Consider the following 27,564-nt stretch of genomic DNA (forward strand, 5'->3'; position numbering starts at 1 on the left):
GTTCTAGAAAACGCTACATTCATAGTGCATTTAAAAGACCATGGTACAAAAGTAGTTCCTGAGTGTTGAAAAGAATCAAAATTTATCAGGTAGTAAAATGATTCTTGGGCTGCCCAAACACTCATTGAAGCCATCTATAAGGAGCTACTTCTTCATAACAACAGAGTATTTTTGGCTCTGAAATCTGGTTTTGCTTTCTTGCCCCATTTTACTGGGCTATAAAGTAATGGAGTAGAAAATATTGGGGACCATATAATACCCATACCATTTTTGGGGTCTTGAGAATCAGACTCTAGCAGGACCTAAAAACGTGCCTTATCAGTGGTGTTGACAGCTACCTGAACGTGCTACCCAGGAGCAAAACATGTTCAAGCAGAGTTGTTGCTCAAAAAGTAGAATACAGGAAGAAAAAAGGGGGGAAATGTATTATATGAAGCAGTTGATTAGATTCGCCTCCACTGAAATTTGTTTGCAGAGAAAATTATACTAAACATTATCTACTGAAGAAACCAAAAATACCTTCACCATCTTCATCACCATCAGTTTTGAAGGAAGGAATTAGCAGCTTGCTTTCTTCGTTCAGGTTGAGGACAGTCTTGCTTTATGGCAGGGGATGGACTAGATAACCTCATTAGGTTCTTCCCTAGTTTGTCGTGGCATCTTCATAATTATTTAGTGTTTTCAATTCCATGGAGCAGTGGGGAGATACCAAAATAGAAATGCAAGTTAACGCTGAAAAGTGGATGTCTTTTACAAGTGTGTTAGAAAATTGGGCTTTCACTGGGAAAACAGTTCATAGAGAAAACATAGGAGACCAAAGATGTCAGGTCTCTAGGCCTATAATGTTGAATCACTGCCATAAGAGAGAAGTCTATTGATGTCTGGGGAAACTGAAAATGGTCATGGTAAATGGAAGTTGTATGGTTCATTTACTGCTCTAAAGGATTTCATCAGCTCTTCTGTAGGTTATTATAACTGCATTTGAAACTGTGAATGTTAAAGAAAGTTCCAATAGCAACTACCCGAGACAGGATTAAAAACTGTATTAGATAGTTTATCATTTTTTGAAATGCTGGTTAACATAATGATTTACTAAAGAAATTTGAGTCAATTAAAGAGTTTGTTGCAGGAAAATTGTTATAAATCTGTGAGTTTGGTTTTGTTTCACAGTTTTTCACCTTTGAACAGTACAAGAAATTGCTGGGATATGTGTCACTGTCACCAGCATTGGTAAGTGAGAGTATTTATTATACTTAAATGTATGTGTTATTTCATAAAGCAAAATCTAGAAACAAACACTCTTTTGATTCCCAAGCCCAGCTACTAAAATATGAATTCAAGTTATTCAATGTTCAGCTACTTGTTGAAAGCCATCTTCCTAATAACTCACAATTTGGCTATTTTATAGCTCCCAGTGATGAATTTATGATAATAATGATATGTCTGGAAAGGCCCCATATGAGATATGGTCAAGAACATGAAATAAAGAGTACATTTATCAAAGACTCTTTTTAAACCAAGACATGCATATGTTTACATACATACTGCATATATCTATGCAAAAGTCAACATGCCAAACAGGTCACTTTTCCAGCTTTTGCACCAGCTGTAGTAAATATAAGACTTCAGATCCCTTGGGATGAAATCATTCTGTGGTCAGATGCAGACTGAAGGGCCTTTTATAGGAATGACTGTAAACAACTCAACTAAGGAGAATTGTGATAGTACAATGACATATCTCATATATCACACAAAATTCACTTGGTGATTTGAACATTTCCCTATGCCATTCCCCTCCTTCTTGGTGACTTTCCTGCTTTTCACAGGAGTTAATTGTATTGACCAAATGGGTTCTACAAATGTGTGTGCAACAAGAGCCCCCAAGAGAGTAAATGCATTAACTTCTCCTTCCAAGTCCGCAAAGAAAAGCAAAACAAAATCTGCATTGGCCCTCCAATTGGCAATGTACTCCAGTCTCTAGGAAAATGCCCTCGTTTGCCCACTAAAATGGACAATATTTGTATTCTCAAATTCTCAAATAGACTGTCCAAGAAGAAGTATCTGTTATTTTTTAAAAATCATACATGCCCCTTTTCTAGGAAAGATCCTGTTAGGAAACCTAATAGCATCACTTTTTGTTATGACGAAGCAATGTCTTGTCCAGTCCTTGCCTATACAAGGTGGCTGGGAGACGTGGCCTCCTAGAGAGGAGGGAGCAGTGATACCATGAATCTTGAAACTAGCTAGGATTTTTTCCTTTTAATTCTTTGGCATCTTCTCTTAATATCATTCTTAAATTTGGAAACAGCTTGGCAAAAAGAGAATTAAAAATTTCCTAGTGAGAAACAATAAAAGATGGTCTCCAGAGGGCCAGCTGGCTGTTCTTGTGTCAAACATTGGTACCATGTGAGAGACTGTAGGTCTTTGGACTCTTGAGAATTGAAACAGAAAAGCATTTGGTCACTGCAGCTACTATAAACAAATGCATGCCAACTGTGTACAGTTCTTCTCTTTTCTTGAGCTCATTTATTTCAGTTACTTTTTTTGATATGGCTAGACATTTAAACAGCTGTTAAGTGTCCCCTGGTGCTCTCACATGAAAAGCCTAGGAGGCTGGAAACCCAACAGTAAATGTAGGTTTCTGGAACAACCTATGTAACATGATCTGCTGATATCTGATCAATTATTTTGACAAGGGACTGCTGAACACTAGTTCTGACAGCAAATGTAGCTGAATTTTATAGAAGAACAAAAAAGTGAATTACTTGGAAGATTGCATATAGTAAGTAATAAAAACCTGGACATCTGGATTTTAGCTTTCCCAGTCAAAAGAGTTTGGGACTAGTATTTTTTTTTCCACTTCTGGCTTCCATGATGGAAGTCTGAGATAAATGAATAAAATATTTGATCAGTTACCCTATACACATATGCTTAAAACTGTAATGAAGGGAAATAAAATGGAAACATCATCAATGAGTCTCTCTCTCTCCTAGAATCTGTATGCGATTTCTTTCTTTCTTTCTCTCTTTCTTTCTTTCTTTTTTTCTTTCTTTCTTTCTTTCTCTCTTTCTTTTTTTTTTTTTTTTTTTTTTTTACGGAGTCTCAATCTGTCGCTCGGGCTAGAGTGCAGTGTCATGATCTCAGCTCACTGCAACCTCTGCCTCCCAGGTTCCAGTGATTCTCCTGCTTCAGCCTCCCTAGTAGCGAGGATTACAGGTATGCACCACCAAGCCCAGTTAATTTTTGTATTTTTAGTAGAGATGGGGTTTCACTGTGTTGGCCAGGCTGGTCTTGAACTTCTGACCTCAGGTGATCCACCCAACTTGGCCTCCCAAAGTGCTGGGATTACAGGCGTGAGCCATTGCCCCAGCCCGTTCTTCCTTTTTTATGTGCAACAAGACCAATGGTGTTTGCATTACACTCTATGAAATGGTTTCACACATTATTTTGAGCCTTAAAATAACTTTATAAGCAGGGAAATTAGTTATTATTATCTCCATTTTACAGATGAGAAAACTGTGGCTCATCAGAGATTCAGCGATTTATACAATAGAGCCACAACTAGCACCCATGGCACCTTTGTGTGAATAATGAAAAGGTGCCCCTTCTCCCAACGGATGCCTCTCCAGGGCTTCTCTTAGCAAGTGAGGGGCAAGCTGGATTCTGGCCTCCAAGCATCCTTGGTTGGGCACCTTTGTCTCTGCACAAGCTACTGTGTGTTACAGCTCTAGTCACACAGCCAATAAGTGCTAGAATTGGACCTAAACCCAGACCTCCTGCCTCTGGATCCTGCCTTTGTGCCTCCCTTTCTAAGGTTACACAACATTCCTTTCTCCCTCCTTCCTCTCTTTTAGAAAATATTCCTTTCTCCCTCCTTCCTCTCCTTTTTAGAAGATATTAGAGCCCATTGCCAAGAGTTATCTGTTATTTACTCTTCAATGGTTTTATTCTTCTCTTTGTTGTCTACAGTACTGCCTCTTGTCCTGGAATTGGAGGTTCAGCACTAAATAATTACTTTTTTTCAAGCATCTGTTTTGGAGATTGGGGCTTTGTTTCATTTTGTTCTGTCTTGTGTGTGTATGTTTTAATTGTTGTGTTTATTTTTGATACAGATTTTCTGGAAAACACATAAGTATTCTACCTAGAGGTAAATTCTAGGAAATTGTTCTTTCCTATTGCAGAAATTCTTAACAGATCCAGACAAGAACTTGACATACAGTCACCTTTTGATAAGTTTTCTAGATTTTATTTGAGCCCTTCAGAATAACCTAGTCATTTCTTTGTCTTTGTCTTTCTTTTCTTTTCTTTTCTTCTTCTTCCTCTTCTTCTTCTTCTCTTTTTTTTTTTTTTTTTTTTTTTTGAGTCCGGGATCTCACCCTGTCGTTCAGGCTGGAGTACAGTGGTTCAATCATAGCTCACTGCAGCCTTGAACTCTTAGGCTCAAGTGATCCTCCCACTTCAGCTCCCAAGCAGCTGGGACTGTGGGTGCACATCTAGCCATTTCTGATCTCAGCTTTTAGGTTTAGAAGACTGCATTAATTGCCAGTGTTTTTTTAAATAGGGAAAAGATGAATAAAAAATAATGTTTGTTTGTTAATAGTCCAGAATAGTGACTCTAAAAATATGAACATAGGGTTAAATGTTTCCAGCTATGTTGTTACCTGAAATTTAGCTTTTTAGAAACAGTTTATTTGCGGTTCTGCTCCTTGAATTTCTTATATGCCCAATAAAGGAATTTAAGTAGATGTTTAAAAATGAAGCTCTCCTTTTACAATTCAAATTTTCTTAATTGTTATATGTGCAGATGTTTTAGTATCCACCTTTAAATCAGTAAAGCAACCTTGCTTTTTGTTGAAGGAAAAAGTCGTTGTTGATGGGGCTTTGACATTTTATTTTGAAATTGTTAGGATGTGGTTTGTGGCTTCTGTAATTTCTTCTTCATGAATTGTCAGCATCTAATCAAGAACTAAAGCTGTTTAGTAATGGAATATGGTGCATTTATGTAGGTTTCTCCATTCTCTTTATAATGTTCAGCTGCATAGCGTAATGAATAGGATGTTTAACCCCATACACATGATAACTTGTTTTAAAGTATTGATTGATTTACTTTTTCTAGACATTCGCCATTGCTGGATTGGGATCTGGACTAACAGAAGCCGTTGTAGTTAACCCTTTTGAGGTAGTAAAAGTTGGCTTGCAAGCAAATCGGAACACATTTGCAGAGGTAACCATTTAATGTTTTTCTATTGTTGAAGGCATGCAAAAACTTATTTACTTATTTATGTATTTTGAGATGGAGTTTTGCTCTTGTTGCCCAGACTGGAGTGCAATGGTACGATCTCTGCTCACCGCAACCTCCACCTCCAGGGTTCAAGCTATTCTCCTGCCTCAGCCTCCCAAGTAGCTGGGATTACAGGCATGCATCACCATGCCCAGCTAATTTTGTATATTTTTTGTAGAGACAGGGTTTCTCCATGTTGGTCAGGCTGGTCTCGAACTCCTGACTTCAGGTGATCCACCTGCCTTGGCCTTCCAAAGTGCTGGGATTATAGGCATGAGCCACCACGCCTGGCCGTAAAAACTCATTTTTAAGTATGCATGTGAAACAATGGACCCAACTTTTATCTACTTATTAAAGCCATAGTAAATCACTGTTAAGGAAATAGCATAAGAAAACATCAAATATCTCCTGCAAATAAAGTGTTAACAAAAATGCACTGAGATCTAATGGACAAACACTTGTTTATTCATTTTTATTTTAGAGCTCTAATGTAATCTGAAATGACTTATTCGGAAATATTCTCCCAGCTGCTGGCAAAACTTCTTTTCAATTGCTCTAGAATGGACTATAGCTAAACCACTGAGGTGATAACATTATTTTGCTTTTTTTAAAAAAAACAGTCTTTTTATAAAAATGACCTCACTCCTTTCCCCACTACACCCACCACCCGCCCTGAAAGATTCGGATAATCTGTCAAACTTGTCTTTTGGTTGAATCTGAATGAGCGCTTGGACAATGATGGGTCTTGACATTTCATCATTGGTACATGACGTTTCGTGCAGACAGCATTCCTTGGTGTGTGCTGCCTTCACTTCCTTCCAGTTACCTAAGAATTCCCTTTCAACTGCCAAATCCAACTGTTCTTGTTTTATTCTTTTGGGTGCCAGGCACAAGGTAGGAGGAAAACAAGGGGATTGGCATTCCAGGTTTCTTCTTAACATTTTAATTTAATTCCACAACTGGGTAGCATGTGGTAGAAATTGGTTTGGAGTATCTGCTGACCTGGATCTTTCCGTAGGAAAGTTCCCCTGCCTACTGCGTAAGCAGCTGCTAATGGGTGGAGACCCTTCACTCCCACCCTACTTCCTGCCTGCTGCTGATGCTGCCTGAGAGCTTCCTGGCAGTTTCTCAGGCAGGGGTATGGGAAAGGAGGGGGGCCCTACTCACCTTTAGCTGCCAAGACCTGAGGGGACAGGGTTGGGCTGTTACAGCAGATGGTATCTACTTAGATGAGGTCAATCCTAATTCAGGGGGAATTTTTTTTACATTTCAAAAGATTGTCTTAAATACAGTGATATACAGCACCTTATAAAAAGTTGAAAATCTCTGTATTCTAGTTTTTGTTTCTCTTTATTCTTTCTTGAATAAAGGAAAAAGATGGTAAGGAATGGGGGAGGGGAAAAGAAACATTTTTTAAATGTCTTATTAATATGGAGCATTTGAAACAGTTCCCATGGAATCTGCTTAAGGAAAACTTGGTTTGTTGGACTGGGAGAATTACCAGCTAGAAGAATATTGCAGAGATCCCTGTCCGGTGTTCCATCTTACCCCTTGGGAATCTTGTCTTGAAGCAGCAATGAGTAGGCAAAGGAATAAACAGGACTTGAGTTGCAGTTCTTTATCTAGGCAGCATGTAACCACAAGGACTCAAATGGGACAGAACATCAAGGGGCACTCACAGGAATGAAAATCATGAGTTATCAGGGCACCTCGACTCATGCTAATGTTCTTTTTCTCTTCACTGCCCTCAAGGAGGCTCTGCACTGAGGCCAAGTAAGAGCTGCTAATGTTTTGCATGTGCTAATGATTTGCTAGAACACAATAAACACCCTTCCTGCCCAACAAAAGAATGTGCTGCATGTGTACATGCCACCAGTTCATCAGTTACACAAATGCAGTCAGTGTAAATTATGTATATTTAGCCATTTTTTAAAGCAGGGGGCAGGGGATAGCAGGAGCTTGTTTGGGGTCATTTCTTTTGCATTATCCACTGAACTGGACATTATCAGGTATTTACTTAGAATAAAATTAAAAATCTAAGTAAATACATTATCAGGTATTTACTTAGAATATTTACTTAGAATAAAATCAATTAGATGCATTATAAAATATTTTAAAAGTGACTTTAGTTAGAATTTAGCAAAGTAGTAATTATGTAGGTAACACGCATCAGCATTTATTTACAGCAGCTAGCAGAATTCAGTAGCTGAAATGAGGTGTTCTGATGCGGCACATTATGGGCAATGTTCATCGAATTGAAGCAATAGGTGCTTTTCCTCAACAGACAGTAATGGGATTGTGCCTATTGTAGAAAATGTCTGAGAAAAAGAGATGATGTGATAAGAATAGAACATTTGGATCTAGTTATTTAGAAAATAATTGCTGGTCATTTTTGCTAGTATCTTATAGGTCTTTTGTCTAGGACTCACTAATGCCGAAGCCTTCTTCATTGACTAGCTCCTTCTTTTATCCAACAAGGGAATAGATACCCTTTAGTTAACCTGTGCCTGTGTTGATTTAACTCAAATATTAGGTATGCTCACCTCGGCATGTGTATGACCAGGAATAATTCTTGCTTTCTTCACTCTAAGGCTTTGTGGGTTGTTAAGTATAAAAGGGAGATGTGGAGGAAGAGGAAGAAGAGGAGGAAGAGAAATGGAAAAAGAAAAGAAGAAAAGAATTAATGTAATGTCCACTGCCTTTAAAAATTTGACTTAAAAAAATTAATGCAAGCATAAAAGTAATGCATATTTATGTTACAAAGCACCAAAATATATATATGTTATTTTATATGCATGTATATGTACACTTAAATATCCATGTATAAGTACACCAAAAATGATCTAGACTCTAGAGCAGTGCTGTCTAATAGAAATATGTGAGCCACATTTTTAGCAGCCACATTTAAAAAATGAAAAGAAACAGGTGAAATTAATTTAATAATGTATTTTATTTAACCCAGTATATTCATTTTTCTTAAGACTATTTTTAGAGCAATTTTAGGTGCACAGCAAAATTGAGCAAGAGGTAGAGACTTCCTATGAACCCCATGCCCCCACACGTGCATCATCTTCCCCATGATCAACATCCCTCATCAGAGCAGTCCATTTGTTTTAATTGATGAACCTACATTAACATGTCGTTCTCACCCAAGTCCATAGTTTACATTATGGCTCACTCTTGGTGCTGTACCTTCTATGAGTTTGAACAAATGTATAATGACATATATTCACCATTATAGTATCATACAGAGTAATTTCACCGCCCTGAAAATCCTCTGTGTTCTGCCTATTCATCCCTCCCCACCCCACTTAATCCCTGGCAACCACTGATCTTTTTACTGTCTCTATAATTTCTCATTTCAATGTGTAATTGATATAAAAATCATATGAGATATTTACATTCTTCCTTTATACTAAATTTAAAAATCTGGTGTATATTTTATGCTAACAGCACATCTCAACTAGGACATTTCAGGTGCTCAATGGCCACATGTGGGTAGTAACTTCCAACCTGTGGGTAGTAACTTTCATATAGAGTAGTTCAGGTCTATAGGAATTCATACTAAAATTCATACCTCTGGAGAGGAGATGGGAATAGAGGAGGAGAAGGTGAGAGTTTAAGAGAAGGGCTTTGTGATGGTGAATGTTTTAACATGAGAATGCATTCGTGTTTTGTCTGTGAACATTTACATGCATGTTCTTCGTAGAAAATTTAGAAAATTTAGAACAGTTTAAAGAAAAGTATGCTATCCAAAGGAAATGCTTCTAATGGCTCTGCCAAGATCAAGCCCTGCCTTCAGGGAAGATCTTCTCAGCTGATCAGGTGGGAATGACTTGCTGGCCTATCTTGGAGCTCAACCTTGCGTAATTCAGGTGCCATGATTTCATTTACAGGAGCAGAACCCATATTTTTTCCTACTCTGTAGTTTCTAACAGAGTGTAAACTTTGTTTGCCAATTACTGAAGAGCATATACAATCAGAGCTGTGTAGAACAGGAAGAACAATCTTGTGGGGAGAGACACAACAAAGTTCTTATTACACTTTTTACCATTATCCCATAGTGTGGCCTTGAACAGCGTACATGCAGTTCCCTCATTGGTAAAATGGTAGTGATCAGTCCATCTCCTTACAGCAAGCCATTTGTGTAGTGGTTGGAAGCACAAGACCTGGAGGGAGATCTCAGTTATTGACTATGTGACAGCCTCACATTTCCTACCCTGACCCTAGCCCAGTTTCCTCATTTGTTAGGAAAAAAATAATAGTAATAGCCATGTCAAACAGTCAAATAGATGAGACTACATAAATCTGTCAGTATGGCCTGGCATGCAGTGATGGTTCAGTAAATGTTAGTCATTATTATTACTACATGATTGTTACGAGAATTTTAATGTGTTAATATACACAAAGGCCTTAACACAGAGCCTGGAAAATGGTAGGCATTCAACCAATGATAACTATTTCTAGATGCAAGATGATCTTACGAATCCGTAAGTTTAAGTAGAGACAGATTTATTTTGAGCTATTGCCCCAATTAATATTGAGCAGTCACAGCTGACTCCTGTTTGGGGCACCAACAGAGCTCACTGAGCAACGGTCTTCTCCCTCAGTGTGCCTTAGGTCATTATCAGATGCCAGGGCCATCCATTCAGCCTGAATTCCTTATGAAGGCATATGGACTGGCAGCCTGCTTACAATACCTGTTGATAAGGTCTTTAAACTCAGATAAGGGCCCATTATCATAAATAGCAGTAGCTGGATATCTGTTTACTGTAAATAACTAGCACTTAGCAGCAGAAGTTAGAGATGAAACTAAAAACATTTGAGGCCACTTTGGGAAGAATTCTACCACAATCAAGAGATTTCTCCCTCTGGAGTAGCTGTATAAAGTTAACATGAATTCTCAATTAAGCCTTCTCAATCACTTCACATGGAAGGTTATGAACTTAGCTCATTTTCAGCCTTTTCAGTCAGCTACTAGTTGCGGTGGAACACCAAATGGATGGGCTACACGCAGAATGGCCAACTGGCTTGACAACACCTTTAAGGAAAGCAAAGCAGGTACCCTGTAGATGCTTATTTTGCAGATAGGTAGCTCTTGTCCTGCCAATTGGGAGAATTTCTCAGGAAGCATGTCTACTGTTCAGCCTGTCTGCCCTAATGTCTTGGACATAAACCACCCTGGTGTCCTACACAATGTATTTTGGATTTTCCTATTTCTACAGCCTAAGGTGGTGAGTCAGTGGGATCTTTTAAACATGAAATTTCCAAACAACTTCCAGCAAGAAGTTGCTGCAGCTTAGAGGGGCACTGCAGCAGAGGACAGCAGAGGACAGCCAAGGACAACAGTAGCCAATATGATACTTAATATAATACTGAAAGTCTTCTGGGTAAGAGGAGAGATAGAGATGGAACAAAGGAACTGCTACAGTTCCAGGTGCAGAGAGCATGGTCTAGAAGAAGGTGTGGGCTGTAGGTGGATGTCCCTTTGCCATGTGGGGTTGGCCTGGCTGGCAGAAGGCAAGAATAGTGCCCTGTAGCCAGGATCCAAGTGCAGCACTGGCATAGAGCAAAAGTTCCTTCTGTTAGGTTCATGGCAGCCGAATGATAGGAACTGGAGTCCTGGAGCTGCAAGTAGAGCTCCCATCAAGAACGACAGGTACTGTGCCTGCTCCAGCTGCCCTGGGCTCTCCCTTCTGATCCTCTACCCAGTCAGAAGTATGTTACCCACAAAATATGCCTCTCACCCAGTTTAACCATAAACTGTTTTTTAAAAATGTGAATTTACAATAGCAAAGACTTGGAACCAACCCAAATGCCCATCAGTGATAGACTGGATTAAGAAAATGTGGCACATATACACCATGGAATACTATGCAGCCATAAAAAAGGATGAGTTCATGTCCTTTGTACGGACATGGATGAAGCTGGAAACCATCATTCTCATCAAACTATCGCAAGGACAAAAAAAACAAACACTGCATGTCCTCACTCATAGGTGGGAATTGAGCAATGAGAACACTTGGACACAGGAAGGGGAACATCACACACCGGGACCTGTTGTGGGGTGAGGGGAGGGGGGAGGGATAGTATTAGGAGATATACCTAATGTAAACAATGAATTAATGGGTGCAGCACACCAACATGGCACATGTATACATATGTAACAAACCTGCACGTTGTGCACATGTACCCTAGAACTTAAAGTATGATTTAAAAAATTAAAAAATAAAAATTAATTAAATAAATAAATAATGTGAATTTAAAATGTGGTGAATTTAGTTCCTGATACTGCCCTCATATACTTCCAGCTTATGTATAACTATTTTAATAGGTGTGCTTGTCTTGCCTACACTTCTTAAATTACCACCGTATTAGTCAAAGACTATAATCCCTGCCACACTTCCTCCAATTCTAATACCAGAGTCTTGGCCAGTAGCGTAAACTTCACAGTGAATAAAGAAAACCAGTCTGTAATTTAAATATGCTTGACCTTCTGTGGGGAGCAAAGTAATCATAGCTTTGTCATGCTCTGGTTTGGTTCACTGGGTGTAAAAACGTGTGTGGATAAAATTGGGATAGACCCAAATTTCCCCCCATCCTTCAAACTAAACCCAGGCAATGAGTTGTTCTGATCTGTTGTCTCTTTGGCTTGGGACTAAGCTTGCCCAAGGATTTCCCTATTGGAGATGGTTTGCACACCCAGTCTTGCCAATGTGACTTTGTAGCTTGCTGTCCTTACAGGACCTCCCCAAACTGGCTGCATTGGTTTTTATCTGTATATTTATAAGAACTAGAAGTCCCCTATTAGTTGTGCTAAGCCAAGTGGTGTTTGGCTGGCATGCTCTCTGCTAGCCTGGAAAAATGTGAATTTCTCCCCAGAAGCAAAATCTTGTGTGAATTGTTTCCCAGTTTTCCTCTCCACTTTGAAATCTACTTCAAAGTTATTATTTGGCTAAAGGGTTATGTTTTCCTTCCCTTGAGGTCTATAGGATTTGCCTCTGATGTGTGGCTGGGGCACAGGTTTTCCTTCTAGTCTGTCATTTTTTATCTGTGTTACATATGAACATAATCATTCTCACCCCAAATATGAAACTAAACCTATAGGAAATTGCAAAAGCCTGTTTTACCTCCATTTAGTCTTCAAAGATGTTCAGCCCAAGAAAGAAATACTTAGTGTTCTATCTTGCTCTGATTATAATTTTAAGGATCAACGAACAGATAGCAAATGTGTAACTGATGGTAAAATCTTTAAAGACAGGAATTTTTTTTAAAATTAGCTCAGGGTTTGGTTCTGGTTTGGGATAACACCAATAAATATAGTTCTTCACACTTTATCCTGGGAACTTAATAATCTGATAGCGACCAATTAGATCATGTATGATATTACAAAGTTTAGCAAGTATGTTCTCCATGGAAAATCAACAAATGTTTAAACTTATTATATTACATACAGTCAACTTTAGGTTGATACAGTAAATTGAAGGGCTTTGTTTTGTGATCATCTCTTTTGAGAGAGAGAGAAGTTGAGTTATACAGAGAGTGAGCGTGTGGCTCTGTTTACAGATATTGGGAGAAGCCAGCTTCAAGGGCATGTCAACATTCATGATGATGTATTGGGTTAAGTTCAAATTTTTCCTGCATTACTGTGTAAAACACTGCCTGGCAATAATTCAGCACAGAAATTATTTCTTTCCAGTCTATGATTCCTGTGGGCAGAAAAGAAAATGATGCATATGAATCCATTCCTATAGTTATCTTTCAATAATATCTAAAGCAGCAGCCAAGTTGTCTCTCTATTATCATTTATAGAAAATAGATGTGTCTTCCATTCAACTGTGCCAGGAACCCTAGATTTTTGTTTTCAGAATCAAGACTTTGAAGTAATGATAATAGCTACCATTTACAGAATATCTACTATATATCAGACACTCTGCAATTTGCCTTATGTGACTTTTTCCTTTTATTTGATTTTTTTAAATATTTATATAATTTTGTGAATTATTGACATAATTTTTAACAAATCAAGTAAGACAGAGCTATATAAAGAAAAATTAGTTGATTTTTGCCAACATCTCCCTCTAACCCTATCCCAGTTGTCGCCACTGTGAACCCTTCAATTTTTTCTGATGCTCACACTCAGTTGATATTTCAAATCTCTCTTTATAAGGTTGGTGGCTTTATCCACATTTTATAGGGTAGAGAAAATAAAGCCCAAAAAAGTTAGCTCTAAGAAACTGAACATTAACGTAGATGTCTCTTTCTAGTCAACCATACTGTTTTCATTGGGATAAAGAAATCTGGATAATTAAGAAGCTCAAGGGAAAAGCAAAAGAAAAGTGTTTATGAGACCATGAAGAAGCAAAGCCTCCTCTTTGTTGCCAGTCTTTCCTGAGTCGTAACCCATGTGGCCACAGCACTGTCACCTTCTGTCTTCCCAGGTCTGCCATCAGTGCAGGGGCAAGGCACAGCATCAGCGTTTCATCACCTGCAGGGCGCCGTGCTCCTCCAGGGCTAGCTATTGAATAGCAATTTGATATTGACATAGCTTTGTGGTTCGGTGTCTGGGAGGGGTTGTTGATGGCAAATTCTTCTCCACTCACCGGTTGTTTGCAAATAGACCTGTTCATCCAACATACACTCTGGATAGACTCTAATTATATCTGGGTATCTTTTTTGTTCATAATCATGCCCTATTAAAACAAACTGTAATGATGAATTTGTGAAATATCTAAGCTAAGAGAACTATAAATGTGGACTTTTTCAGCTTGATTCTTCTCCTTTCACTTACATTTTGTTCTCAAATAAAAGGAAGGTTTTTCTCTGATTTTTAAATTTTTCAAATGTATGAAAATGCTTCAAGACCTCATTTGAGTAATGAAAAGTATGGATGATCTTCATTTCCTGAAGAACAAGCATATTTTCCTACCTTAGTGGAGCAACTGGGTCCCCTTTTTTTAAACAAAGCAGTGTTTTTCTGAAGGCCCAGATATGGACACTCACTCCATTGTGCAGTCTCATCCGGTTTGCTTTTCAGCCATATGATGAAATCCGGTGCAACACCCGTATTCCACTGGCTTTCAAATGCAACCTGTTCACCTTTCCATAGGAATGCATGTGGAGCGTGCTTTCTTTTGACATGCTGTGCCTAGAACTCTTCTTTGGCCTTAGAGATGGAGGAAATCCACTGACACACCCAAGCCTGTACCCACTGGCCGTACTCTTAGTGGTATTTACCCAGGGAACAATGCCTGCTGCCTAAAATCCTGCCTGTGATCTCATGAGCTAATCAGAGCCAGGTATGGTCAGTAGTCAGATGGAAGAACTCCAGAAAAAATAACTTGGGCTGTCACAGGTCATCTCAGTGATTTGTTGGTAGTACTGGGCTCTCAGAGAGTAAGGATTCAGTGCCCCAGAGTGGTGCCTGGAAGCTTCATTTATACCAAGGATCTTCTCTCTCTCTTTTTAACATTTTTTTGTATTTTAAAATATATTTTATTAGATATATTTGATGTTGGCAACATGATGTTATGGGATACAAATAGATAATAAAATGGTGACTACAGAGAAGCAGATTAACATATCTATCATCTCACATAGTGACTATTTTTGTGTGTGGCAAGAGCAGCTAAAATTTGCTTATTTAACAAAACTCCCTAAAACAGTACAATACGATTTTATTAACTCTAGTCTTCATGTTGGACATTAGATCTCTAGGCTTGTTCATCCTGCTGATGCTTTGCACACTTCGACCTGCATCTCCTCATCTCTCCCTGCTCCTCGCATCACCCTTGGTAACCACTGTTTTATTCTATCTACATGCATATTTGACCTTTTTTGTTTTGGATTCTATATATAAGTGATCATATGATATTTTTCTTTCTGTATTTGGCTTATTTCACTTAGGATCTCCTTATTTATTTAATTATGTATTTGTTATTTTTGAGATGGAGTCTCGCTCTGTCGCCCAGGCTGGAGTGTAGTGGCACCATCTCTGCTCACTGCAACCTCCACCTCCCGGGTTCAAGGGATTCTTCTACCTCAGCCTCCCAAGTAGCTGGGACTACAGGCCTGCATCACCATGACTGGCTAATTTTTGTATTATTAATAGAGACAGGGTTTCACCATATTGGCCAGCTGGTCTTGAACTTCTGACCTCATGATCCACCCTCCTTGGCCTCCCAAAGTGCTGGGATTACAGGCATGAGCCACTGTGCCCAGCCAAGGATCTGCTTTTTTAATTAAACCTTTTAACAACTTTTTAAACAGAAATTTGATTCCATTTCCCATAACCATTATAGAATACTCTCATAGGTAAATATAAAAATCATCAGGATATCTCTTCATGTAAAAATTAAAGCAAAAATATTTAAGTCTCATCCCAATCCACTTATTCTTCCATGCTTTTCAGATTGGGTGCAGTCAATGAAAGTACAACGAGGAAAGTTAGAGTGCAATTTGGCCCACAATTGGTAACTAAATATGAAAATTGGAGTGAATCTAAATATTAGAAGGAAACTGAGCTAGTGGGTGATCTGCTGGGTTAGATAGTATTGGAATCATTTGGCTGATGCTGCTAATTAGTTACCATTTTGTTTTTAAATGGAAACCCCATAATCAAATAAGTTTAGTAAAATTCCATGTGTTTACAGAGATCTAGTCAAAATTATTCTGTATTTTCCTATTTAAGCATCCTAGTGGAAGTCGTGTTTTGCCTTTCTAATTAAATATTTGCTTACGTGTGTGAAACAATGTCCCTGAATGAAGAAAGAAAACACACTATCATACTATTACTTCTTATTTTTATAGGCAATTGAGTTCTGGTTTTCTTTATCCCAAGGCCTCCATTTGCCAGAAAAATATATTTGTACTATTATTCATCGTTACTTAGATCAGTTGGATTGTCAAACTCTGAAACTCTTATTACCTATGTATAATAAGAATGAGTGTGTAAAGAACAACATTGGGTTAGATGCAGAGTTCTGCTTAAGCCATTTATCAGCAGCATTTTATCTTAGGCATGTTGCTTAACAATCCTTGATTTCCTCACCTGAAAAATGAGATATACCAGCTGCCTACCTTACAAGGTTGCTGAGAGAAGCAATCAGATATGTTAGGATGGCAGAACCACCAAGAGTGTAAAAGTACAGATTTGGAGTTCAAGGAACCTCAGTTGGAGACCTGTTGTTACCATTTACTCTGTAATCTTGGGCAAGTAACTTAACTTCTAAGTCTTAATTTCCTTATCTTCCAAATAGGGGTCATGATAAGACATATCTCACACACTTATTGAGAGGATTAAATGACACCATAAAGTACTGAGCATGTATGATAATGACTAAAGGTGTTGAGCACTTCCTGTGTTCCAGCTACCTGATCACATATATGAATGTGCTCTGTAGGCTGGAAAGCCATGTAGAGGGGGAAGCCCAACTCATGTGCTTTTCCATTGCCAGCCTTTCCTCCCATATGCAGAGATCCTAGCCAGGGTACTCACTTTGAGGGATAAGGAAGAGGCCAATTTATAGGATCTACTGCTCCAGAGAGGAAAGCTCCTGGGTGAGGCACTATACCTGGAACAAGATCTCTACCCCAAGCATTGAATTTGGTTGAGTCTCGGAGGAAGCAGACCTGTTGTCTTGCATTCTGCATGCATTTCTGGTGGACTTTATCACAAAGGTCTGGGACTCTTGGAAAAGGAAAGGACAGCCAGAAGGAATGAAGAAATAAAGAAGCTTTCTCTCTCTCAAATCAGGCTCCACCTTTTGGTTGCCACTGCCTTCAACTAACAAAGAAATTACCTGTCATTTTATTGTTATAACTATTTTTATGATTTTCAGCATAACTGCCATTATTGTTAACACCTAAGTGTATAGTGAATGCTTAGAATGGACTAAGTTGCTTACAATGGACTAAGTTCATTGACTTCTTCCAACAATCTCAAAAATTCTGTGAGGAAGTTTTTTTGTTGTTGTTGTTGTTTGTTTTTTGAGATAGGGTCTCGCTTTCACTCTGTCATCCAGGCTGGAGCCTGTCACGGTGCAATGACAGGATAAACAGTTCACTGCGGCCTCACCTTCCAGACCTCAAGTGATCCTCCCGTGTCAGCCTCCTGAGTCAGCCTCCTGAGTAACTGGGATCACAGGCTTGCCATAGCGCCTGGCTAATTTTTTAATTTTTTGTAGTGACTGGAGTCTTACTGTGTTGCTCAGGCTGGTCTTGAACTCCTGGGCTCAAGCACTCCTCCTGCCTCAGCCTCCCAAAATGCTGAGATTACAGGTTTGAGCCACTGCAGAAGCCACCAACCTCAGGAAGATTCTATCATTATCCTTATTTACAAATTAATAAAGTGAGAATTAATCGGAGAGAATAAAATACTTGCCAAAGTACAAGTGGTATTGCTGAGACTCAAACTTGGAACTGTCTAGCTCTGAGCTCCTATTTCCAATTACTATACTACTCTTCGATTAATTACTGACAACTAGAGTTCAAACTCAACAAAGCACTTGAGTTTAAAATCCATGCATTATGGCCAGGCGCCGTGGCTCACGCCTGTAATCCCAACACTTTGGGAGGCTGAGGCGGGCGGATCACGAGGTCAGGAGATCGAGACCATCCTGGCTAACACGGTGAAACCCCGTCTCTACTAAAAATGCAAAAAATTAGCTGGGCATGGCAGCGGGCGCCGGTAGTCCCAGCTACTTGGGAGGCTGAGGCAGGAGAATGGTGTGAACCCCGGAGACGGAGCTTGCAGTGAGCCGAGATCACGCCAGTGCACTCCAGCCTGGGCGACTGAGCAAGACTCCGTCTCAGAAGAAAAAAAAAAAAAAAAATCCATGCATTATGTTTGCTTATACACACACAGCACCCAAGTCCGTGAAAATCAGGAAACGGACAATTAGCAAATGCCATTTGAATATTTGTCAACTCTCACCAAGATCTAGGAGAAATCTTCTCAAAATGATGTCAAAGATGCTATCCAAATTAATACTTAGTTTAGTCATCCTAATTCTAATGACTTAGCATACTAACACTTTTAAACAATAGAAACATCTTTACACCCATTTTTTTTAGGGAAAGCCATTGTTATTTGCATTTTATTTTAGCGCCATTGGTTTCTCTGTTGCTCTAAAACTTAGATGGCCTTGGAGCTCCTCCTCCCTCATGCCCTCAGGACCTCAGAGGAGTGAGGATGGAGAAAAGGTTTAGGTTGGGTGCAGGGAGAACCTGTGTTGGTCAGGCAGCCTCACCTCTGTCCTGTTCCTCCCAGCCCCAGGAAAGCTGTCCTCTCCTTCCCCCACCCCTAGACTGCCTTTCTTGAAGCAAGACAGCAGTACTTGGGCAGTTTACTCAGCACTGCCAGGGTCTTTACAACAAAAATGAGTTTCTGCTCAACTTGTCCTCTCTTTTGAAAACCCAAAAATAATGATTTGGGGATGAAAGTCAATGTGCTGAAACACAAAACAATCTCATGTTGTCAAACAGAAAGTAAACTTTAACCTTCAGAAAATTTTTTGGTTTTCCTGTCTTACTGTTTTAAGATGTATTCTCACATGGTTTTTTCATATTACAAAGAAGAGTTTTCATAAGCTTATTGTAATTGATTGTAATTAGCTCCCTTAAATTAATAGATGAAGTTGAGTGTAGCTAGAGTCTTCAAACCATTTATCAGCCAAAACTATAGGATTTACTATCTAAACAAGCTCATTTAAATGTTTCACATTAATTACATAGCTATTATAAATGCAGACTGGAAGAAAAGCCTTGATGGGATTTGTTCTATTCTCTTCTGCTGATGTAGCCTTAATTGCACATGATAAGAAAATACTTTTAGTCTGAAAGTGTGCCAGACTGCCACGACCACTCTAACAACCTGCTTCAGTGAAATATCAAACAAATGTCATGTCAGTGTGTGCCTCATAGGTGGAAAAAAAAAAACAGTTTCCCCTATTATTCAGTGAAAATATGAGAGAGATATCTTTTGTACAGTACCTTCAAAAAAAGAAACAATCACTCATACATTTTTTTAAAACCCATGTGAATTGTAATTGTATTGTAACGAATTGTAAATCTCAGGGTAAACAGCGGTGAGCTCTTCAGCCAGACTGGATTCTAGCAGTCAGGACATTTCAGCCTTGGATAATCAATCAGGGGACTGGAAAGGAGTAATTTCAAGGTGGTAACCGAGTACTCCCAACACCATTTATGTATAATTTATCACAGCAGTGATACACACACTGATTGCATATCTGCTTGAGGATGTGTACAATCAACAGCTATTTATCTATGGCCAATTTATAACATAGTGCTAGCTTCAACCTTTGAGGCAATAGAATCAAGACTGTAACATTAGCTTTAGAAAAACATAATTAGAAAGGTAAATACACTGGATTCAGGAGCCAAATACAAATTCCTTTTGGATAATGTGCAGTTATGGATTACCAAATTATCTATATGGTTAATCTCCTTCATTAGTGTGAATAATTCAGAATTGGATATAATTACTTACATGTTGAAAGTGATGATAGTTATAACATCAGTTTCACTAATTCTATCAAAATGGTTTGTTCTTTGCCAACAATCTTTTCTTTAAAGCCTGTTTTTATGCATGCAATTTTGTTTGCTTCTTGGGTTTGCTGATTTTAAAAGACACAGATCTAGGCATGATTATTCATAGCTGGGGGGAAAAAGTCCCTAATAATTCTGGCTTGAAGGGAAGTTAATACGGTAATTTACTGTATTCCACAGTCCCAAAGATGGTCATTCTGGCTTTGCTTCTCTCTTCTGCAGCAACCATCCACTATGGGTTATGCAAGACAAATCATTAAGAAGGAAGGCTGGGGACTCCAGGGCCTCAACAAAGGATTAACTGCAACTTTGGGACGACATGGAGTTTTCAACATGGTTTATTTTGGCTTCTACTACAATGTCAAAAACATGATTCCTGTCAATAAGGTAACTATTTAATAAATTAAAATCCTGGAGGAAAAATCCTATCAGTGAGATAGCTCCATTTGTAGAATGTTTATCCTGTCCCGGTCACTGTGCTGGACACCTACATCTATTATCTAATTCAATCCTTACATCTGCATTGAGTGCTGTTGTCCCTATTTCAAATCCAGAAGCGGAGGCTTAGAAAGATCAAGGAACTTGCCCAGGCTCACATAGTAAACAGTAAAGTTGAGGACTGAACCCAAGTCTGACACCAAAATTTATCTTCTTGAAGAAGCTATTGTTACAACTGAGTGCTTTCCCTTTATTACTAATAGGAATTTCTAGAAACTATATTATTACTTACTTTTTGTCTCAGGAGTATAACTTTCTCAAGAAAGTTGAAAGTTTTATATTTTAAATAAGTTTTAAACTCACAAGGAGAAATTGTCGGCCTAAAATTTAAATTTCACCTGGGTATTAATTTTTAATCTAGGTTAATTAGGGTAGGTAATGAATCGATTCTTCTAGAATCATATTTTGATGCAAAATAACAATTATGATAATTATTATCATCATCTTCAATATTATTATTTTGAAATGATAGTTTATAGGCTGGGTGCAGTGGTTCATACCTGTAATCCAGGCACTTTGGGAGGCAAAGGCAGGAGGATTGCTTGACACCAGGAGTTTTGAAACCAGCCTGGGCAACGCAATGGGACCTCTCTACAAAAAATTAAAAAATTAACCAGACATGGTGGTGTCCACTTATAGTCAAGCTACTTGGGAGGCTGCAGTGGAAGGAGCGCTTGAGCCCAGGAGTTCAAGGCTGCAGTGAGCTATGGTTGCGCCACTGCACTCCAGCCTGGTGACAGAGTAAGACCCTATTTCTTTCTTTCTTTTTCTTTTCCTTTCTTTTTTTAATTTTTCTCTTGGAGACAAAGTTTCACTTTTGTCACCCAGGCTGGAGTGCAATGGCGCAATCTCAGTTCACTGCAACCTCTGCTTCTGGGGTTCAAGAGATTCTCCTGCCTCAGCCTCCCGAGTAGCTGAGATTACAGGTGCCTGCCACCACACCCAGCTAATTTTTTTTTGCATTTTTAGTATGGCTGGGGTTTCACCTTGTTGCCCAGGCTGGTCTCAAACTCCTGACCTCAGGCGACCCACCCACCTCGGCCTCCCAAAGTGCCAGGATTACAGGCGTGAGCCACCGCGCCCGGCCAAGTAAGACCCTATTTCTAAATAATAATAATCATAATAATAACTTTTTAAATGGTAACTTAGATACGAACAGCCTTTTTCAACTTCTGCACTATAAAAGTAGCACAGGATGTGCTTTTAAGCCATAGTATCACAGAATTTTTCCCTACCATCAAATTGCTTGCTTGCAATTAAAATTGCAATCCTGGATGCACCAGTTGGCGTAACATTTTTCACAAGCAGGCAGTTTCCCTTAGGGGTCCAGTTCTCCATTTTTCTTAGTAGAAAAGTATTGAAGGACTTTTTTTTAAATCATAAAACTATTTCTAGTATGGCTGACCAGACTGTTCAGTAAAGTTAGTTGTACCTATCTTTGCCCAGCTATCCCCCATATTCTAGTAAAGGCCAGGACTTTTCTCAAATAACAGCTGAATCTACACCATGTGTTCCACATTAACCGTCTGTTGGCATTGCTTCACTTCACTAACCAAAGTTGTTAACCAGATTTCACTGTATTTGGAAATCTCATTTATTGAGTAGAAGCTTATGTTTTTTTGGTCTGAAATCGCTGATTGGCCAGTGTATATAGACCCCCCTAGTGACTGACAATTCTGATTCCAGGGACCCTCAGAGTTCTTCTCTTGTCAAGGTGTAGAATATGAGTGCAATAAACACTTTGTTTCTGGATGACACAAAGAAGCTCTCAAAACACTGAGATTTTTTTTAGCAGGAACCTGCTAAATAATTTGTAAGGCCCAGAGCAGAATGAAAATGCAGAGCCCTTTGTTCAGAACTTATTAAGAATTTCAAAATAGTGACAGTAGAGCATTATACCAATCATGGGGCTCATCTCTTCTAAATGCAGGCCCCACACGACAGCACTAGTCACACACCCATGAAACCAACTCTGTTTTTCAGACTGTAAGACAACCACTCTACAAAACTACAAAAATTAGCCAGGCATCGTGGCACATGCCTGTAATCCCAGCTACTCGGGAGGCTGAGGCAGGAGAATTTCTTGAACTTGGGAGGTGGAGGTTGCAGTGAGCTGAGATGGTGCCATTGCACTCCATTCTGGGCAACAGAGTGAGGCTCCATCTCAAAAAAAAAAAAAGATTAATCAGATGTATGTTTGGTCATATGCTAAAAAAGAAAATCCACAAGTACAAACTTTATTCTACAATTAATCAATACACTTAAGTTATTAAATGTTCTGAATTGTTAAAAAAACAAAACAAAACAAAAAAAAACCCTAAACTGGCACAGTGGCTGAAGCCTGTAATCCCAGCACTTTGGGAGGCTGAGTCAGGAGGATTGCTTGAGGCCAAGAGTTGAGACAGGCCCAGGGAACATAGTGAAACATCATCTCTACAAAAAAAGATAAAAAAAAAAAAAAAAAAAAAAAAAAATTAGCCAGGTGTGATTGCACACATCTGTAGTCCCAACTACTCTGCAGACTGAGACAAGAGGATTGCTTGAGGCTAAGAGTTCAAAACCAGCCTGAGCAACATAGTGAGACGCTGTCTCTACAAAATTTTAAAAATTAGCCAGGTGCTGTGGTAAGTGCCTGTCGTCCCAGCTGCCTGCAAGACTAAGGTGGAAAGATTGCTTGAGCGTGGAAGGACCAGACTGCAGTGAACCATGACCATGGCACTTCACTCCAGCCTGGGTGACAGGGCAAGATCTTATTAAAAAAAAAAAAAATGTTAGCCTGTGTCTACCCAATTTTTTCTAATGATATTCAGTGAAATGTCAACCAGCACTTTTCCAAATGAATTATCTATTACATAGCACTTCCCACATCTAGATTATACTAGTAAATAAGTGATTCATTTATTAATCAGGACCCTGAAAACTATCTTCTAAATCTTTAAATAAAATATACATTTTGTTCATCATAGGTTTATAATTAATTTTTTATGTTTTTATAAGTTTTACCAAGCTGAGAACCTGTAACTGGAATGCCTCATTTCCTCACTCCCATCCAAAGTATCCTACAATAGGGAGTTTACTGAGATATGATTTGTCATTATTTTATTTATTTAGTTTTCATTTATTTAGTTAGGTTTTTTTTTTTTTTTGAAACAGTGTTTCTGGGCAGCCTCCACCTCCTGGGCTCAAATGATCCTCCCACCTTAGCCTCCTGAGTAGCTGGGACTACAGACATGTGCCACCACACTCAGCTAATTTTTTTATTTTTCTGTAGAAATTGGGATCTCCCTTTGTTGCCCAGGCTAGTCTTGAACTTCTGCGCTTCAGTGATCCTCCCACCTCAGCCTTTCAAAATGCTGGGATTATGGGCATAAGCAACTATGCCTGGCTTTCATTATTTTAAAAAGTGAAAGTTGAATACATTCTACTGTAATCTTCTTTGAACAGTAGTGTTGCACCAGTGAAGAATGCTAATGCATTGCTTTCTATATATTTGACTGTTAACAATTTTAAATCACAAACTTCCTTTGACAGTGCTAAAATGTGCCATTATGGATCAGAATTTCATTTCCAAGCTTTAGCTTCCAAGTTAAAAGCACTGATTCCTTTGGCAAATGAATTCTCTATTAGATATCACTTCCCATCCCCAGATTATACTAGTAAATATATACTAGATAGTACTAGTAAATAAGTGATTCATTTATTAATCAGTACTCTGATTTAATGATCTAGGCACTGGGGCCCGCTAGTTTGGGGGCTGGGAGGAATGTTGTGCATAAAATGTGGGGTCAACAGGTCTGAGTGTGACTCCTGGCTTTCAGTCATCATTGAACCCGTATTTATTGAGCATCTAACATGTGCCAAGCCCTGTGCCAACCACCAGGAGATGCAATAATGAGAAGCTGTCCCAGCGCTTACAAGGCAATGGATGTAACAGACAACAACAAGTAAACAAACAAACTCACATTTAGGAGCAATAAAGGAGCAATTCCCCCAGTATAGACCTGATGGTCAGGGAAGGCTTCCCTGAGGAAGTGATGATATTTGAGCTGAAGAATGAGTTAGAAATGAGCAAGGGACAGCAAATGGGCAAAAGCATTCCAGACACATGGAACATCCAGCACAAAAGCTCTAGGAGGGAGAGAGCTGGGTACCTTGGATAAAATGAAAAAATAGCCCAAGCGATGAAAGCAAAAAGGTGAAGGCAAGAACGTGGCCAGAGAGACACAAGGGGATCAGATCATACTGGCCGTTGTAGGCCACACTAAGGATTCTTATCTTCATCTAAGATCTTCATCATTTGGAAGCCGACAAATGATTTTAAGCAGAGGAACAGCCTAATGACTCTGGCTACAGTGTGGAGAAGGAATGGGGTGGGGTTGGGAGGGAAAAGGCAGAATGTATACATGGAAATGATTGCAATACAAGGTGGTGGAGTCTTGGACTATAGCATCTATGGGGGAGACACGGAGAAGTGGGCCTATGTGAGAAGTATTCCGAAGGCAGAATCTGCAGGATGTGGTGATGGACCATAAGTGCATGTTGAGAAAAAGTAGGGGGTTCAGAAGGATGCCTAGGTTTTTGGCTTGAGCAACTGAAACAATTGTGGCACCATTCACTGGGAAAGAAAACCACTGAAAGAGGAATGGGCTTATGGAGGAATATGATGGGCTCTGCCTGGAAACTCTGAGTCTAACTGCATTTGGGACTGCAAAGTGCTGATGTTAAGTTCATTGGTTGGATATGGGTCATGTGGCTTGTGAGGAAAAAGCTGAGCTGGAGATAGATGTTTAGAAGTCATCGGTCTACCTCAATGAGAAGTGAAGTCTTGTCCCTTACTGGTGGAATGACCTTGAGTCTATCACTTCACTGCTCTGAGCTTCAGTTTTTTGAATCTGTAAATTGAAAAACAATGTTTTTCTATCTGACAAGATTGTTTTGAAGATTAAAACAAATAATATGTGAAGTAATCTGTGAATGTTAAGGTGGCATAAAAGTGAAGTGAGATGGTCCCAGTGACGTGTGAGGGAAGGAGTAGTGGAGCTCGTTAGTATGCAGAATTACGGGAGGAATTTTTTCCCCAAACTATTCCTTGTGTACTTAAACGAACGCTGGTTGGTGTTTTTTTTTTTTTTTTTTTTCTCCTGGCCTAGAACAAAGTCATTGATTTTACGTGTTCTGTAATCTAAGCCTGATTCAAAACTGGGAAACCAGTATTCTTTAAATTTAAACCATAATAAATCAATCCTTTGTGAAGAGGAAGGTATGATAATCATTAAAACATGTTGAAGAACGTCATCAAGTTGTTATAAACCATGATGAGGAGGTGGTGTTTCTTGAAGACTTTATTCCATCTTTGCTGTAGGCTGTCTCTGGCCATTCACTTTGGACAGTTTGTTTACAGGGTTATTGTTTCAATTCCCTTACCCAGCAATTGGTCATTCTGTTGTTCCAAGGAAATCTGAGATTTCACGAACTCTGACTGGCATGGGATAATTCTAGATTTTTCTTTAATTTAAAAAAAAATCTATAAATGTCTTACAGTGTTTTTCATCTTCAAAGTACTTGGTTTTACAAGAAACTGTTCATAATGTTTTTCTCTGGGGAGTGGAAATGGGGAATTGTGTGTGTGAGAGAGAGAGAGACAGAGACAGAGACAGAGGCAGAGACAGAGAGATTGAGTGGGAGAAAGTGAGCAGTGGTGGAGGAAAGTACTTATTCTTTATGTTAATACCATTCTAAGCTGTTGAGAGCTTTTACATTTTGTATGCATTAACTTTATAATAGGAAGTAAATCACTGAAAAATGTAGCAGAACCTCATAAAATAGATCACCCAGTTTACATATTCACATTTTACTTAATTCTAAGGCTATGTTTGCAGAGGTAAAATAGGAACTTAAAACAGTAAGCCCAGGTAACTCAGGTCAGTTACCATCCTTGACGTTCTTGACTTTTTAACTCTTCAGATTAGTGATCTATGGTACATACATTTTTTAAGTTATCACAGAAAAATATCCCAACTTTCTGTGCCACTTTATGCTATTAAAATCATTTTTATAGACTCCATGATTTTGCCTGATCCTTGTCACAATAACTGTCATTTTCAGATAAGGAAACCTAACAGGAAGTCAAGGCCCAGAGATGAGTTACTGAAGTAATTCACCTGAAGCCATATGGCAGGGGTGGGGAAAGAACGAGAGACCAGAGCTCTTTCGACCGTATCATGTAATGTTTTCACTCTACATTTTACTTTGTTATTTTTTTTGTTTTGTTTTGTTTTTTGAGATGGAGTCTTGCTCTGTCACCCAGGCTGGAGTGCAGTGGCACTATCTTGGCTCACTGCAACCTCTGCCTCCCGGGTTCAAGTGATTCTCCTGCCTCAGCCTCCTGAGTAGCTGGGATTACAGGCATGCGCCACCATGAGTGGCTAATTTTTGTATTTTCAGTAGAGACAAGGTTTCACCGTGTTGGTCAGGCTGGTCTCGAGCTCCTGACCTCGTGATCCTGCCCGCCTCACCCTCCCAAAATGCTGGGATTACAGGCATTAACCACCGTGCCCAGTCTTACCTTGTATTTTGTCACACATAAATTATCTCTTTAAAAGTGGTTACTAAAATTTAAATAAATGAAGTGTCTGAAATGTCCAGATAATGTAACCGGATTCTCTTTCTGCCATGTTCAGACCCATAACCTGGTCCTCCCTTTCGTATCCTCAGTCCGTAATCCGTAGAAACACCGAATTATGAGATATGGCCCTGGAAGAATGGTGCATTACCAGTTTGAAAATGATGCCCTATGTTATGTCCTTTCAGATTTGTTTTTAGGAGCTAGCTGTTCCTATTGAATGGTGAATAAGTGACTACAATAGAGGAAAGACTGCTTTGGATATTGACTGACCATGGAATTCACTTAATGGAGGCATTCATTTACATCTTGTAGTAAATGGAATGGGGTGTCAGGATAAAGAATTACCCTTTCTCCCCAGAAAGAGGCCATCACTTCTCAAAGTAAAGCCCACTAGAAACAGATACTGATTAACTTAAATGCTGACATCTTTTTCGAATATCTGTGGGAATAAGCTCTCATTGCAAAAACAGTTTTTTTCATTACCATTCCAAGTTGGGGATGTTCAGAGCATATTATTTGTGATGTTGACATGCAAATAAAAATCATAAGATTTAAATATTGCATGTCATGAATAATTTTGTCTTCTAGTTTC

The 27,564-nt window shown here is 39.0% G+C and overlaps 1 protein-coding gene across 2 annotated transcripts in view; it reads left to right on the forward strand.

The window, feature by feature from the left end:
• The window catches only part of SLC25A21 (solute carrier family 25 member 21), a 508,849-nt gene that overhangs the window by 454,148 nt on the left and 27,137 nt on the right, over nt 1-27,564 (forward strand). For both annotated transcript variants that reach the window (XR_002523324.2, XM_003901719.5), the window contains exons 5-7: nt 1,171-1,230; nt 5,117-5,224; nt 20,072-20,236. Coding sequence is in view for 1 of the 2 variants with exons in the window: in XM_003901719.5 (XP_003901768.1) it covers nt 1,171-1,230; nt 5,117-5,224; nt 20,072-20,236 (333 nt within the window). In the remaining variant the exon portion in view is untranslated. The remainder of the gene's footprint in view (nt 1-1,170; nt 1,231-5,116; nt 5,225-20,071; nt 20,237-27,564) is intronic.

This window comes from Papio anubis, chromosome 7 (genome assembly GCF_008728515.1).
Source record: "Papio anubis isolate 15944 chromosome 7, Panubis1.0, whole genome shotgun sequence".
In the NCBI taxonomy this organism is placed as follows: domain Eukaryota; kingdom Metazoa; phylum Chordata; class Mammalia; order Primates; family Cercopithecidae; genus Papio; species Papio anubis.